General features: G+C 41.2%; 1 protein-coding gene across 4 annotated transcripts in view; it reads right to left on the minus strand.

Annotated features, from left to right (window-relative positions):
- Positions 1–1,229: 1,229 nt before the first annotated feature.
- Positions 1,230–17,085, minus strand: part of LOC115589229 (polymerase (DNA directed) nu) — a 65,923-nt gene continuing 50,067 nt past the window's right edge. For all 4 annotated transcript variants that reach the window (XM_030430020.1, XM_030430021.1, XM_030430023.1 and 1 more), the window contains 6 exons: positions 11,625–11,756; positions 3,855–3,965; positions 3,449–3,527; positions 2,900–2,967; positions 2,407–2,468; positions 1,230–1,873 (listed from right to left, as the gene is read on the minus strand). In XM_030430020.1, coding sequence (XP_030285880.1) covers positions 1,781–1,873; positions 2,407–2,468; positions 2,900–2,967; positions 3,449–3,527; positions 3,855–3,965; positions 11,625–11,756 — 545 coding nt within the window. In that variant the 3' untranslated portion in view covers positions 1,230–1,780. The remainder of the gene's footprint in view (positions 1,874–2,406; positions 2,469–2,899; positions 2,968–3,448; positions 3,528–3,854; positions 3,966–11,624; positions 11,757–17,085) is intronic.

The raw sequence follows: 17,085 nt of genomic DNA on the forward strand, positions 1-17,085 counted from the left end.
AGCCCAGAGAGACGGCTTTTAGTATTTGTTTTACTTCCATACCTACCTACAACACCCTTGCTCCAAAAGTGCAGAGTACCCTCTAGAAATTGCACATACCAGTCTCACGCTCCCCTCTCAGGGGGGGGGGAGGCTGTGCACCCTTAAACCTTCAGAACAATGAGAGAATAGAGGGGCAGATTTCCATAACACTGTCCATTGCTCTGGCTCCGAAATGCTCATACTGACCCAGTGAGAAAAGCTTCCAGCACATTCCTGTCAGTGGGCTCAGCCTGCAAAGTGAAGGTCCGCTTTCCACTGAAAAAGAAAAGGAAACCGGAGGAATGTAAATACATGACAAGACAGAATGGTTGGCGGATACGCCGGGTATCCCACATGCCACCTTTGTACCGACGTAAAAAGTGACAGCTCCGACAATTAGCAGCCAACGCGAGGTGACATTTCAGATGGGTAATGGGGGTTAGGCTTTGTTAAAAATGTCACAAGGCGATGGTTCTGCCTAGACCCATTTTGTAGGCTTAAAGGGTCTTAATTGGAGGACAGTATAAAAGGAGCAAAAAGAGTCTCGCCATGGCTGCCAGAGAAAAGGAAACTCGGTCAGTGTGCCTGGAAGCTGGTGATTCATGGTGGCTCTGTGGATAAAAAGAGCATGCGTTTTTCTCAAGTGTGCACGCGAGCATTCGTGGAATGTGGGTGTGTGTGTGTCTTTGTGACAGAGGCACGACAAGACAAAGGGGAGAACGGGCTAGATCCGAGCGAGCAGATAAAAGATGAGCCGGGGGAGAGCAAGGCGCTGGATGTGCACGGCTGAGCAAAATTAGATCATCTGCTTTGAATCAGCTGAAAGCAACCAACAGAAAAGGTGACGTTTATCAGAGGAAGCGTCCCTGAAAATATCTACAGCCTAGTGGCATGAAAATAAAAGAAATCTGCTAAATACAACTGACTTCTCTTAACTCTTCATTGCACTGTTCCCTTGGAATTTCTCTCTCGAATCATTCATCTTAATATAGTCAGGGAGCTATGACTTGCACTCATTTGTAATGTTTAAAATTCAAGGTTATCATGCTGCTTTGATTATTCTAGAATGATGCTAATAAGCTAAAAAAAAAAAATGAATGTAAGTTGCCTTGAAGAACATGAAGAACAACCTGCACAAGGAAATGAAAATGTGTGAAAGAGGTCATTGGGTTTATCCAGTGGGAACCTGTCATATATGTTTATCAGCATGCAGAACTAATTCAAGCTTTATTCAGCATGAACAAAGCACACAAACAATACATACAAACATGGTATAGAACACAATATATTTTAGGTATACAGTAGCTCAACAGCTACGTCTTTCTTTTAAAACATACTAGAAAGCCAGTCTTACAAAGCAATAAATAAAACATGTAGCTTCACCTTGGCAACAAGGCAGAGAAAACAGGATTGGTCTTAACAGGAGAGTGTGAAAACTGAGGAGGAGAGGAGGAGGACAAGTAACCTTTTTTTGCAGGATGGAGAGAGAGAGAGAGAGAGAGAGAGAGAGAGAGAGAGAGAGAAGAAGTGGGAGCTGGAGGGAGCTGCAGCTGCCTGTTTCCATAGCAATGTGGATGCAGGACGAGCGAAGGGAGAGGGTGAGACAGACTGAGAGGGAGAAATGGAACAAGAAACTCTGATGAGAACACACCAAGAGGGAGTGAGAGCGAGCAGAGAAAATGTCTGGAGCAGTGAAAAGAAAGTATATTCAAGAAGGGAGGCGGTGAAACAGAGAGCATAAAGAAGGAGGGAGGGGGGTTTAAAGAGAAGGAGAGGGAGACGTTGGAGGGACGCGAAGCTCACACATGGAGCCCCAAGACTTGCCACTGGAGACCGCCACCTTCAGGGGGACCTGGGAAACACACACGAACACACACATAAGAAAAGGGAAAAGGTGTCAGTGTGTCAGCACACATGTCGGTGTCGTTCACGGTGACCCAGATTATTATTCACTCACCTAACTGATGCCTGACAGAAGAGCAGCCATGGGACTGGCAGTAATTTCAAATCTTGAATGCTCTTATTTTGGCGGTACAATGTTAACCAGTAGGTATTGCTAAAGCAAATTAATCACAATTTCTATGTGGCTTGTTGATGGTATTTTTAGGAAGTCCATTGAAAAAAATTCTATTTTATTAAAAAATCAGCTTTCCTGAGTTGTGAAAAATGAAAAATGATGGTTTAACATGTGAAATATCTGAGTAAAGTCATGCTCTTTCCTGAAGAAGCAATACAAGGAACAAGCACCTTTACAGTGCATGTGTGTGCTATCCCCGGGTCCAATAGGAACAAAACAATCTTTCATTGACGAGTGAAGGTGGAAAAAAATCTCTGAACATGATAACTGACACTGTAATACCACTTAACGATTTTAATTTCACTCACCTTAAGATGCACTCTGAGGTGGTCTATGTGCTGAAGGGACTCCATCGTGCTCTTCACCAGAGCTGCACATGTAGACACAGGTATGAATGATCATACCTTTGAGCAAAGCCATAATTTAAAGTTGCTTTGTGGGCAAGGCTACATAAGCCACCACTAGCATGACACACCAGAATCTCCAATTGAACTGTCAATGGATGTATTGTGGGTAATGTAGGCACCAGGCCCTGATACTTGCCATTTTGTTGTGTAAGTGTAAAGGCGAATGCAGTTTGCCCGAAAAGATGGGACTAGCGAGTAAATGAGTCTCCGTGTTCGATGTAATACCGTTTAATATCCCTAACAACCTCTGTAGTCTCAATTAGCTGCTTTTTAGCAACTGCCCTGTCATTTAAACACAAAATTTAAACCTGACGCTACAGGTGCAGCGCATTAGTGTCTTTGATAGTGAAATAATGAAATATCTATTAACTGATATTGGGTGTCGTAAATTCACCTGCAAACTGTTCCACCTGGGAGTCCTCCACCTCGTACAGCAGCTCATCGTGGAGCTGTGCTATGAGCCTACAGTTACAAACACATTCAGAAATACACCAAACACTGTTACGACAACTGCAACTAATGATGTGGCATTTAGCTGATCATTAACACGCAACCATGGTGGCCACCCATTAATTTTCATCCTGCTCTCCCAACAACAACTAATTCTGGTATATTTTGGCTCTTGGCTTCAAGTGTGTTTACTCCACCACAATGTTTGGCGCGTAACAGCAGCAATCATTTGAGAAAAACTCTTCAACTCTACAAATTTAGTTGGCTGGTTAAATACTGGATGTTCTTTATGTGCTCTGGCATGATAGACTCTCTTCATTAATATAGCACTTGGTCATGATTGCCTGTGTAGCCTCAGAGAGGACTACAGTGTAAAGGGCCAGTGTGTACATTTGTTACATTAGCTGCATTACAGGAGAGAGGGAAGGATGCTGTGTTAGGTAGTATTTGCTTGTAATATGAGCATCTTCAGGCGGTTGTTAAGTGGTTGTACCTGGCAGACAGTGAGCTGGAGGAGGAAACCAGGTTGAAGATTCTGATCATGGCCATCTTACAGAGATCAGCGGCAGAGCCTGTACACAAATACACATAAGTAAAATCAAACCTCTATTGTGGTGGCAATGTGTTTAATAAAGAACTCACAGACTAGAGAATGCCTTTTTTCTGGTCGTCCCTTAATTATTTGCAAATGGACAGTGTACAAACAGTCATATCTAAGAACAGAGTTCATCTAAGGACAAGCTCAATCTCTGCTTCAGCAGTTCCCCACTGTTATGTACTAACACAACTGTATTTTTCCCAATATCTGACAATACACGTCAAGAGAGCTGGTTAACAAACTAAATAGCGAATCCCTGGTCATCGGGAGTAAAACAATACAGCTCCTACAGTCATCCTACCTTGGACCACGAAGTTGACTGCCTGCCTCTCTGCCTGCATGCGGATGCCCCAATCAGGGGCGTTGATGTTAGGGAGGGTCCGTCGTCGACCCATGATGGAAAGCACATAACCTAAAAAACATCAAAAACACACACAGAAATTTTAATTCGAATGGTAATATCTTTCTGAGAACACTGAAGTTCGCAAGATGTACTGCAAAGTTTACTCTGAAGCAGTGGGCATACTGTAAATTCCAACAGTTATCGCCAACAAATTCTTGTGATCTTTCTTCAAATCTTGGTAAACACAGTGAACACGCCTGCTACCTGGTGGACTCACCTTTCCTAGTTTTCCTAGTTTCCTAGTCCAGATAGGATGCTGCGGGAACTCTGAACTGTGCATTCAGTTGGCCGCATAAATAAGGCCAGAAGCCAAAAAATGCATTTTATGTATGTGAACAATTCTAATTGGTTTGAATGGGTGCCATCTTTGCATGTGGTCTCTAGTTTTTCTAGGTTATGCTAGTGGTGGCTATTGTAGCCTCAAGTAGCTAGCCTAAATCAGAGAGCAGTAGCAGGCTACAGAGGTCTGGTAAATTCACTTGTAACTCCACATACCAGCCACCAACGCTGCCTCAATTGGCACATTTGAATCTTTTAACCTCATTCAAGGAGTACAAGGACCAACACATTCAAAGGGTCACACTCTTGACTTGGTTTTATACTGCGGTCTCAGCCCTGAAAACTTTGAGACAAAGGATATCTGTGTGTCAGATCACAAGGAATTTTATTCAATGTGGTTTTATCTCAGGTAGCTATTGAACGCACCACAACAGTCCAACGTCGGGTCTTTAATTCCTTGTCTGCTAGCAAGTTTCCTGAGCTTTTTAATTCTGCCTTTTTAACTGCTTTTAATCCACTGAAGAGCTTGTCTCTCTTTTTAATCACACCTCCCAGACCGTCCTGGACTCTGTTGCCCCTTACAAAGATAAGAAAGTAAAGAGTTCTCCACAACCCTGGCTAAATGATCTCACCCAGCAATTAAAGAGAGATTGCAGGAGAAAAGACAGGACTGCACATTTTTTATGAAATCTGGAAAGAATCTATGAAGACTTACCAAAAAGCAGTTAAAGACGCAAGAAATTCTTTCTTCTCAAATCTCATTTCATCCAATCACTCGAACCCCAAAATTTTATTCCAGGTCATAGACTCCATCATTACTCCCTCCACCAGCCATTTTAGCGACGCCTCAGATGACATGAGAGATGTTTTTAGACTTTTTTATCAACAAGGTCAAGGATATCAAGCAGAAAATAACTCCTCCAGACTGCATCTTACATGTCAGTAAGGACATCCACACATATTTTAGTAATTTTACACCTGTTTTTATGCCTGTTTTATCTGAAATCACGTCCCAGATGAAATCAACTACGTGCAGTCTTGATATTATTCCAACAAAATTTCTAAAAGATGTCATTGATACAATTGGGCCCATTATTTTATTGATTATTAACAGCTCACTGGAAAATGGCATTTTTCCTTCTAGTTTTAAACATGCTGTGGTCCAACCTCTTTTAAAGAAACCAAACCTTGATCCGTCTGTTCTTGGCAATTTTAGGCCAATTTCCAGACTCCAGTTTTTATCCAAAGTTTTAGAAAAGGTGGTTTCATCCCAGCTTTTAGCATTTATGTGTCATAATAACATCTTTGAGAAGTTTCAATCGGGTTTAAGAGCAATACATAGTACAGAAACTGCCCTTCTTAGGGTAACAAATGACCTGCTTTTAACAGTTTAAAGAGGGGAAAGTGCAATTTTAATACTTTTAGACCTCAGTGCCGCGTTTGACACTGTAGATCATGACATTTTAATTGACCGCCTCAAAACCTGGGTTGGCATCAAGGACACTGCACTTAGTTGGTTTCATTCTTACCTTTTAGAGAGAACCTTTGCGGTCACCATAGGTAATCATACATCATCTAAAGCTCAAATAACCTGTGGTGTACCGCAGGGTTCAGTTTTAGGTCCGGTTTTATTTTCTATTTACATGCTTCCACTAGGCCACATCATCCAACAACACAACGTCTCTTTCCATTGTTATGCAGACGACACACAGATATACCTTCCGCTGAGACAGCATGACTCAAGAAGCCTAGCTGCTGTCTTAGACTGCCTTAATGATATTAACTGTTGGATGGCGCAAAACTTTCTTCAACTTAACAAGTCAAAATCAGAATCATCTTGTTCAGTCCCCCAAACACAGACACCAGCCTCATTACAAATAGCCTTGGTCCACTCTCCAGTAACATTAAACCCGCTGCTAGAAACCTGGGAGTCATATTCGATTTAGATCTCACCTTCGACAAACACATTAAAACAGTTGTCCAGTCCTGCTACCTCCAACTCAGAACCATCTCCAAAATCAAACCAATACTTTCTCATTCTGATTTGGAAAAAGTCATTCATGCATTCATTTTCTCCAGACTAGACTACTGTAACTCCCTCCTCTCCGGCATAAATCAAAAGTCTCTTTCCCGCCTCCAACTGGTCCAGAACGCAGCAGCTCGGCTTCTCACAGGTTTTAACAGACGACATCACATCACCCCAGTTTTAGCTTCTGTTCATTGGCTCCCTGTTCGTTTTAGAATGGATTTTAAGATTTTACTGATCACTTTTAAAGATCGTCTTAGCCTGGCTCCAAGCTATATAACAGAAATGTTGACCCCATATGAGCCAGTTCGCAGCCTAAGATCCTCTGGTGGGGGCCTCCTGGCAGTTCCAAAGTCAAAGCTTAAATCTAAAGGTGACCGAGCTTTTTCTGTCATTGCCCCTCGGCTTTGGAACAACCTACCTGAGGAGATAAGGCTTGCAGAATGAGTAACTTCTTTTAAATCACTTCGTAAAACTCATTTTTATAGACTTGCCTTTTTGTGATGTTGTCTCCTTTTTAATTTTTTAATTTTCAAGTTTTGAGTTTTAATTTATCATTTATTTATTTTTCACTTATTTTTTATCTTCCCAGTGTTTGCTGCACTTTACTCCATTGTGTATTTACTTAATGGTCTAAGATTCCTTATCTGTTTCTATTGTTCTTATATGAAATCTTTTCATTGCTCTTATTAATTTCAATTTACTATTAACTATTTCTATTCCATTTGTTTGCTCTACATTTTTCAATTGTAATTTCAATTGTGTTCCTTTTATTTGTTCTGCTTTGTTTGTCAAAGCACTTTGTAAACCTTGTTTTTAAAAGTGCTATATAAATAAAGTTATTATTATTATTATTATCACTTGGGCATCTTATCCAACTTAACATAGCTCCCTCTGGAGCCGAAAAAGGTTTATAAAAACATTCACACATGCATTAGCATTCCCAGGCTCATAAACACACAGAAACAGAAATAGGTGTAAAATCGCCAGAGTTCCTCCTTTAAAGTTTAGCATGGTATGTCCAAGAGCAACTGTCTCATGACTTAAGAAAGCTGTGGCCTTTCACTGTCTGCAGCATCAGTCTCTGGATGGAAACACTACTTTCTCCATTCCATAACCATCCATTACTACAGACTCAGCTTCTAACGCTACAGAGAGGTTTTTGAAGAGAACAGTTTCATGAAAAGTCATTTGTTGATACAGCATTATGGGTGATTATGGTAACAGCAGGGTTACAATGACACAAACATACACCCACCTACACACACACAGGCGTGCAACACGCACACACACACACACACACACACACACACACACACACACACACACACACACACACACACACACACAAACCCTGGTATCCACATGATTCACATACAAAAGCAAAGAGAAACACAGTGACATTCCCAGTGCAGTCACACAAACACACACTGGAAGGCAAACCAGGAATGTGCAGTGACATGATACGCACATTATACACAAACACACATTATCAGATGCAAGTATGCAACACACACACACACTCACACACAGTGGACCAGTACATTCCACCAGCTGGACAATGGAGCAGGCTTACGGCTAAATCCCTCTAGTATCCCTTACTACGAGGAAAGCCAACCAGGGCATGAAACCTGAATGACCCTCTTCCCAGAACACACACACACACACACACACACACACACACACACACACACACAATCATGCATACAAGCATAAATGCACACGAATTACGCATTAGTTCACAACGGTAAGTAACCAACACATAAAAAAAAAACTTTCTACTCACTCTGAATTGACCCATGACACATGCGTGTGACCTTTTCACCAGGAATGTGACCTTTGTCCTGGGGCCTGATGACAGGAACGCGTGCGCTACATTGTGTGTAAGTATGGACAGGTATGTCCGTGAATCACACTGGCATGTGTGTGTTTTTCACACCTAATGGGCAAAGGCCAGTGTTTTTCAAGTTCAGTAAGAGTTAGTACATTTTCTGGGAAGTAGAGGTAAAAATAAAATAAATTAATAAATAAACTAGGAACAGGTAACAATTGAAATAGTACCTATAATATTTTATAATATAATATAATATAATATAATATAAGATAATATCATAATAGATATTGCTGTTGACAAAATTAATGACTACAAGCAGATTATAATCAAAAATGAACTAAAAGAGTTATCAAAAGCCTTCTTAACATACTGTACCTTCTTAATTACCTTTTTCGCTATGAGGTGATGTTAAAGTTGTTTGTTAATATAAATGGCATTTACCTCTAAACTGTTCTAAGCTAAAATACTTCAGTATATATATATATTTTTTTTTACTTATAGTCGTCATGTCAACACTGAACAGATACTCTCACTCCTGCTGGGTTTAACTGTTGGCTGTGTTAGCCCTATTAGCTCTGTTAGCTGTTAGCCCCCCTCAGACAAACATACTGCAGAACTCTGCTGCCAACCAGCTACTAACCAGCTAACTGCTTACAAACTCTCCACCTGCCGATTTAAACACAGATTTGTTATTCACAATGTAGCGTCAGGGACAAAATAGGGTGCGCCCCTGCTGACAGACCATAGACCATATTTATCTTAAGTCTCATGCTTAGTAGACTGCCAGTGATAGTAACGATAGTAAAAGCATAAGAAAACACGCTCCGTTGCGATCAGTGCTCAGTTCAGTTTGTCATTTGCTATAAGATAATTATACAAATACTATTTTGCTTTGTTTCTTATCTGTCTCTCCCTCTTTAACATATTCCTGTTTGTCTCTCTCTCCCTTTTTAGCCAGACATGTACACTCAATAAACACGCCATAAAGCTGAGGGGAGCTGAAGATTCGAGTGATGATTCGCTGTAGGTTCCTCAAGTGACCCGATTCAAACTGTCACAGTGTTTTCACGTTGTTATTTAATATAATATTGATTATGGCTGCCTAACGATATAGAAAATCACTTAAGATTTAACATCAAGATACTTTAAAGCCATTAAGCCTGCTCTGATGTTATGGGTAGAAGTAGAACATACTGCATCACAATGGTCATGGGCGAACATTTTTATTGGTATTGTCTTATTGATTCTAAACCATATTGCCTAGTGTTATGAAAAGTGTTTAGATCTGCAGATTTGTAGAATATCTCAGCACCATTGTTATTTCTCATCATCTGTGCGTATGCAGTGTTTGAATTACAGCTGCCCACATAGATGAGTGTTGCTATCATGTGCCAATATTCATGACAGAGCATACCAGGCTGAAGAAACAGCTAGGCTGCAGAATCCCTTTTTTATTAATGACAATCCTCTGCCAGCTCTGCTATCTTCTGAAGTCTGCAGTGGAGCTATCCGCATGAACACCAGTGCCAGGACGTGTTTATGTGTGAGACTTAGCACATAAGGCTGTTTACATATCTATGCAGATCAAGGCTTCCCTGTGTCTGCTGTGGCCTTCAGAAGACATGGCTGGTTTTCATCTCTGTGATTCCCTCATCCAAAAAAAATAAAATAAATAAATAATCATCCTCGTCTCCTCATCTTTTTTTTTTTTTCTCTATCTCAGGCAGTCTTTTCAAGTGTAGGTACAACATTCATCCCAAGAGCTTAAGAGAAATGTGCAAGAAGACATAAAATATTACTGTTTTGTCCTCTTTTTTGTCCCTTGCCTTCTCTCTGCTGTTACTCCCACAACACGATCCTGACCTCACCTTCACTTTGCCCTCTCCAGTACACTTCCAACAAATATGACAGTAGCTGAGCCGGCACTGCCTGCCAGCATCCAGCAGTTGTGGACAAAATATCGCTGTATCAGGTACTGATCAGATATAAACTCAGTGCAGTGGACAAGGAGCCTGGGCATGTATTAATCTCTGCTCCCTGAGTCACAGCGCAGCTCCTAAAACAGCCAGTGGATCTACTGTGATAGTATGCCTCTTAGCAGACAGCAGGGACTATTTTATCGATCAGCTAAATTTCGGCTGTGGAATGAGACAGGCAGAGACATGAAGTAGAGAGATGTGGAAACAGTGACGTAGATCGGACGAGGCTGGCTAAAAAAGGGAGAGAGAGACAGACAGGAATATGTAAAAGAGGGAGAGACAGATAAGAAACAAAGCGAAAGAGTGAGACCGACGAGAGAGTGTGGGACGAGCAGGGTAGATAAATCCCGGTACACTCTCCGATGGGAGGATCACCATGGTGATGAGCTGAATTAAAGCCGACTGTTTGGCGCAAAACATCACTTTGCCCCAGAGAACGAGGAAGCTTCCACTGTGATCTGTGCGCGGCGTTTTTTTTTGAGGAACGAGTCCATTACACGGCTTCGATTAGGAGGCTTACACCGTGGGAGGAAGGGGGAGCGATGAGCGAGGGGGTGTGTGTTGCCTGTGATAGGTCGCTGTGGGTGATGGAGCACCTGTTTTGCGTGTCGGCGAGTCAGGGTCTGTGATAAAGGTGTTCGCCATCCCGGCTGACGTGAAAAACATCTACCGCCCTGACCTGATTCTTGATGACTTCTACATAACAAGGTTGTTTTTCAGCACTTGTTATACAAGATAAAATGACTAAGGACCTAGTTTTTCATGCAGAGAGTCGCCAAAGTTTCTTAGGACTCTTTCCCACAGATTTGTACTAATTGGATTTGTGTGTAATTTGTTTTCCTCGTAACATTGTGCTTTTAATTAGACGCTGGTCTTCACCCAAACACAGGCCTTAGAGTTGAAGGTTGGAGGAGCTGACCTCATCCCTGCGCCTGTCGACGCTGGGCTCATGTACCGTGTGCAACGAGGGTTAAAGTGCAGACTTTACACTATTTTGTGTGAGCGTGCTCAAGTCTCAGGTGTGCTGTGTTGGCAGTTCAGTCCGAATATAAATAGAGTGTCCCGTCTGAACCGTCAGCCCCTCACCCACCCTCGATCCATCCACCTCGTCCCCCTCAAGTATTGACCCACGGCAGTTTGTCTCATTCCTGCCAATGCAAGCACATCTTCTTCCTCTTTTTTTCTCGGCCAAACACACACACAAATCCATAGAGAGCGTGGGTGTATGTGTGTGTGTGTGTACGCTTAAGAAATTCAAACTACAAAGCGCGTGTCAAAAACCAAGACATTCACACGCATGCAAACACACACACACATTCTGCTGATTTATCTTATTTGTAAACACGAACCCTTAATTTCCTGTAGTTTAACTGTGACTCTGACCCTAACCCGTAATCCTATAAATAAACATTTTGCCATTGAATTATGGGAAAAAAAAATCTCATACAGTACGTGACACATTTTCTCCAGGATCTGTTCCTTTAGAGACATTAACCCTCGGGATGACCTTGAGGTAATGTTTCATCGGGGAGCTGCAGTGAGAATTTGACCTTGTTTGTGGCACTGCTGGATGGTCCTCTGGATGAAGGCCTGGACTTCTCTGTAGGTCTGGAGGAAGCTGTCTTGAAATCTGCTGGCCTGCTCAGCACTCACCCCGAGGATCCCTGACAGACGCTCACGACCTGCAGGGAACAATATATTAGTTTGATTAATTAAACAGTGCAAGCTTACTTTAGGGAGGGAAGCCACACGGTATTGTTCCCTTACCAATCTATGCTAAATTGTATGATTATGCCTAGTTTTGTAGCCATGATGATTTGTGATTTGTGTCACTAGAGCTGTCTGAAAAATTGACCATAACTGCAGTATGCTAAAGAAATAATTTGACATTTTTGGAAATATACTTATTCGCTTTCCTGCTCAGTATTTTATTGCTTACAGTGTTTAAACAACATGCTGATAGTTGTTTGAAGTTGAAGCATTCAAATATTGCTTTTCCGAGATTGTTATCAGGATTAATGCTAAAAAATAGATTTTCTTGTTAATCTAGGTCCCTCCATCTGGACAACAACTAATGGTTGCAACTTAATACTACCTTACGAACTAGAAGCTATAGCTCCTCCAAGGCATAGGCCCACTCTTGTACTCACTCATAGACACCAGCCCAGTGGGGGTTCTAGACTAGTTTTAATAGGGGGGCCAGGTTGGGGCCGGCTTTTTTGTTAGGGGGCATATACAACCCGGAAAAAAAAAGATAAATCCCTCATTCAGACAAAACAGTGTTTACAATTTCAGCAATTTTGATTGGGTAGTAAACTGCTGAGACACTTTATTTCTGCCTTTCCCTTCAAAACAAAATCATTGCAAAAAATCTGTCATTGTATTATTGATGCAGGCTCCCTGTCGGGGGGGCCACAGGGGGGTCCAGCCACTGAGTTACGGGGGCACTGGCCCCTGTTGGCCCCCCCCTGCACCAGCCACAAAAATAACTACTTTTTATATCAAGATCCATGCATCATTTGATGAGAAATAACAAAAAATGTTGAAAAATGTCGGTTAAAACCTCTTTTGGATTAGAGATGCTGCTAGGCGGATTTTAATACGTTTTGGACATAGCCAGCTAGCTGTTTCCTCTTGTGTCCAGTCTTTTTGCTAAGTTTTGCTAGAGTTTTATATTTACCGTACAGATATGACAGAATTATCATCTCAGGACGGAGGGACTAAACATATCTCCCAAAATGCCAAACTATTCCTTTAATATCAATGTTCAATTTAAGCTGATAAATGTGCAACTGGTGAATTTACATGGAGCAGCAACCTTCATCACAACTGACTGTGAGTGTGAAAAGTGATGAGAGAGGCCAGGGGAAGAGATGAAAGTTGAAAGGGCTAGAGTGAACAGAGGGCAGACTGGACCAGAGGGTAAAAGAACTGAAGAGAGGAAAAGCAGAGCCAAGTGAAGGGTGAAATATAGAAGAGGACAAGATAAAAGGAGAGTGGGCAAGGATCAGGGCAAGGTTGCAAGGGCTGTATGTGTGTGTGTGTGTGTGTTTGTGTGAAAAGTGATGATAAAGCTCAGAACAGAGGCTCAGTGTGTGTGTGTGTGTGTGTGTGTGTGTGTGTGTGTGTGTGTGTTCCCAGGAAGTATTAAAGGTGTACAGCCTGTAGCAGGAGTAAAGGAGTGGACTGTAAGGTTAGGAAGAGATCGATACAGGAGCGTAGAGGGTGCGCTAATGGGTGCCACAGTCACTGTGTGTGTGTGTGTGGTTTTGACTTATGAGGAATGTGTGTGGTTGGTGATGAGTAATATCATGCCAAACAGCCTGAGAGCTGTAGGAGAGTTCGTGGGGGGACAGACAGTAGTTTCAACAGAGATTAAAAATCACCACCACCGTACAACAGAAACACACACACAGACTTCTGTGTCCTCCGATCCAAAATGTCTTTGTCTTATTGTTACTGCAGTTGGATGTTTAAAAGTTTCAGAGGCCAGTTTTAAATTCATCTGTTCTCCCCAAACCAATTTAAATCTGAGTTTAAGCCGTGTATGTATGAGCAGGATTTTGTGACATCGTGACTACTTTAGAGCCAATCAAAGTCCAGTATACAACTGACAGAAGAGTGATGTTGAATTTTGAAGATAAGAATCATTTGTATGTATTTCCCAGTGAAGTGAAGGAGTAAGAGTAATTCAGTAATAATTTTAGAATCAACATTCAAAAACAGTATCAGTCACAAATTGTTACAGTATTTTTTTAATGTCTTAAAACACGTTTTCAAGGGTATCTTTGATAGGTAGCATTGTGACCATAAAGTATCCCAAGAGTACACTGCAAATTCTAAAAGTTGACTCAAATAATAGTAAAGTAGACAATTAAATCTATGTTGTTCAAGCTAAAAGGTTTTAACAACTTGAAATTATTAGTCTACTTTACTTGAGGTATTTTGAGGTAATCAATGTCCTTTTTGATATCAAGTTAAGTCACTTTGTCCAATTTTACAGTGCGCAGTGAAAATACTTAATAAAAAAACTATTATTTTTATGTAATATCAACCATATATCAGTCAGAAATAATGACAATGCTTAAAAGTTGTGGCAAAAGTGGTAAATGTTTCCTTGATCTTTAAGTAGGACAACATATTTTACAGTACACCCTACAGTTTGTATTCAAGTGGTTTTACTGCCAGAAATGACTCCCTGAATGAATACATTTCCATTCCAACAATTATAACATGAAAAAAAGAATGTCTTCAACATGGTCTTAATTTTTGAAAGTCAAGCTTAGAGTTAAATACATTTGAAGTCTTTCTACCTAGTGTGTCCTTCTGTCCTTTCAGAACTGTGGCTGGTTATGTGTTTTTTGCGTTTGTTGGGCCAGAAGACAGGGAGTTTGATATGCATACTGTTGGTAACAGGGATGGCGAATGAGAGCAAAGTCGCCGTGAAGACGCTGTGTCCATGCTACAGAGCTCTGACTCTGGATGAGGCCTGCATTCCTGCTGAATGAGGTCAGCTGAGAGAGTGACTGTTGACCTCTGTTACTGGCTGCTCGTACCTCCGTCAATCTTTTCTGTAGCCTTTAGTCTTTTACTGCGGCAACCCTCCTGTCAGTTCTCCCCTAATTACTTTCCTATTTTTTTGTTTTTTTGGAAAGCTCACTATAATTGGGAAAATTTTAACTGTTTAGACAGATTTAATGATCTAAGAATGTTAATCAACTTTTCTTTTTCATCTCTGTCTCACCTTCCTCCCCCTACTTTTCCCCTCCCTCCAGCATCATCACATTGCCTTCTTACATGTTGACCCATTTGTATGTATGTGTCTGTGTGTGCATGAGTGTATAGCACCGCTCTGCCCCTCCTCCCTGGCCTGATTATTGTCTTGCGGAGAGAGCGCTTCCTTTTAGTATTTGGTATCCATGGCAACGCATCCTTCCATGAAGAGCCGTCTGTCTACGGCGATCAGGAGCTCCTACCATTCCTCCTCTCTCGCTCAGGCCCCACCCGCTCCTTCCACTTCCCCTTTCCCCTACATTACTCTCCCCTCCGCCACCTCCCCCCGTCTTTTCTGCCTCTATCCTACATTTCCTACATCTCCCTCACCGTTCCACCCAAGCACCTCGATTTAACACGTCCTCACGCGCTCCGTATTTTCTCTGCATTTTTAGCACTGACCTTTTTTGCTTTGTGATTTGTCCCTGTATGCCTACCATGCCCCCCTCATACATGTCTCAAATGAATAGCCTTTACACATTTGCCTCATGGGCTATCACTGCTGAGCTTCATTGAGTTTTCTTGGAACCAACTCATTCATCAGTGTTTGTGTTTCTCTGCTTATGCTTGTTTTCTCCCGCTGAGCTGTAGAAATACCACAGAGTTCTCCATCATTAGCTGGAGAGCGTCAGATTCTGTTGACCACTTGAATGATCTCTTTACATGCTCAAACCAACTGGCCCAGTTCCCCTTCATGCAGATTCTGATGCAAACCATGCGCTTTAGGGTCACCGCTGATTGCTTGATTAGATCAAACATATTTCTCTAGTGTTGTCAGGATGTTCTCTTCACGGAGAACATTAAACGTCCTGTTTCGATAATATATCTTGTCTGGGTCACAGAGAGTGGCCAATACAAGACACTAAGATGCTGGATAAGTTTTTATTTATCCCTATATATCATTTTACCATGGAGAAAAACAATATACAGTAAGTGGTTATTTTACTAAACTACAACTTTATTCACTAAGTTAATTTATTTCATGTCTAATCATGTTGAGTTTCAAACCATACCAATCTCTGGTGGCAGCATACTATCGAGAGGTAAGAATTGATCATCTGTGCTATATATTTAGGCGAATACCACAAGCACAGCACATGATAGGCTGCTGTTCATTCGCTTTTGGAGTAAGCGAACCCTCTCTGAGTGAGAGACTCATTACCACTCACTACACTGACCCGCAACAGTGGTTTTTATTCTTATTATTGTTAAAGAAATTCAGTGCTTTTTAAGACTTTCAAGACAGATATATGCAGATATAAAAGCTATGTGAACTGAAAGAACGTTTTGGTGCAATAAATTATATTAACACGTAGGGTCGCAGCAGTGCACCAGCTTCTAAGTAAAAATAAAACAGTTTCATACCGTGCATTGGTTCATCTACGGTAGCGAATTCTACCATATTATTTAAACGTATGTGTTTTAAGTTCAGTCTAAGTTTTCTGTCCGTCAAAATACAATATTATAGGAAATAATAATAAAGCCTTTGTTCACCCAAAGAAACCCTCTGTTTTCATTCCTTTAAAGATGCAATATGTAAGAATTTTTCACATCAGGAATGTGAAGAATGAAGAGTTTTGACCTCATGTCAAAGATGTCGATGTTTTGTGTTAAAGAAATATCTACTGAAGCTAGCGTGCTAACCAGCTAGCCCTGGGCCTTAACACCCCTTTCTCATAGTGGGCTAAATTTCCTGTGCAAGTGGTGTGAAGACCAACACTCCCCAAGTGGTGAGGCTGGCTGCACAGCTAACTGAGCAAACAAGCTAACAGTAGCTACAGTCATTGATGTATATGTACGGTAAGTAACACCGCACATTTTTAGCCTGTTTTGAAATGTCTTTGTCTTCTTTTCGTGATATACGGTGGCTCTGTGATAGCACCCTAAATTTCGTTGTACCCCCACAGTCCAATGTCAATAAAGGCTATTCCATTCTATTCTATATTCTATAAGTAGTTAATCTTGCGCTATGATGCCCCTATAATAACACTAATAATTGCATAATGACACATACTGTGATAACATTGCAGCCCGATTAATATGTAGCCACAGTTTCTCAAAGCACAATATAACATGTGAGATAGCTTTAGGTTGCTTATGTAATTTTCATCATGGGGGAAAAAAAAAAAATTCCTTAAAGAAAAAAGATCAGTTAAGCTGGAATTTACTGTTTGTCCCCATGCATTCATGTAACCCTTTCCTGCTGAAAAAAGCTGCCAATTATCATGGTTGATAGAG

Source organism: Sparus aurata, chromosome 10 (genome assembly GCF_900880675.1).
Source record: "Sparus aurata chromosome 10, fSpaAur1.1, whole genome shotgun sequence".
Classification (NCBI taxonomy): domain Eukaryota; kingdom Metazoa; phylum Chordata; class Actinopteri; order Spariformes; family Sparidae; genus Sparus; species Sparus aurata.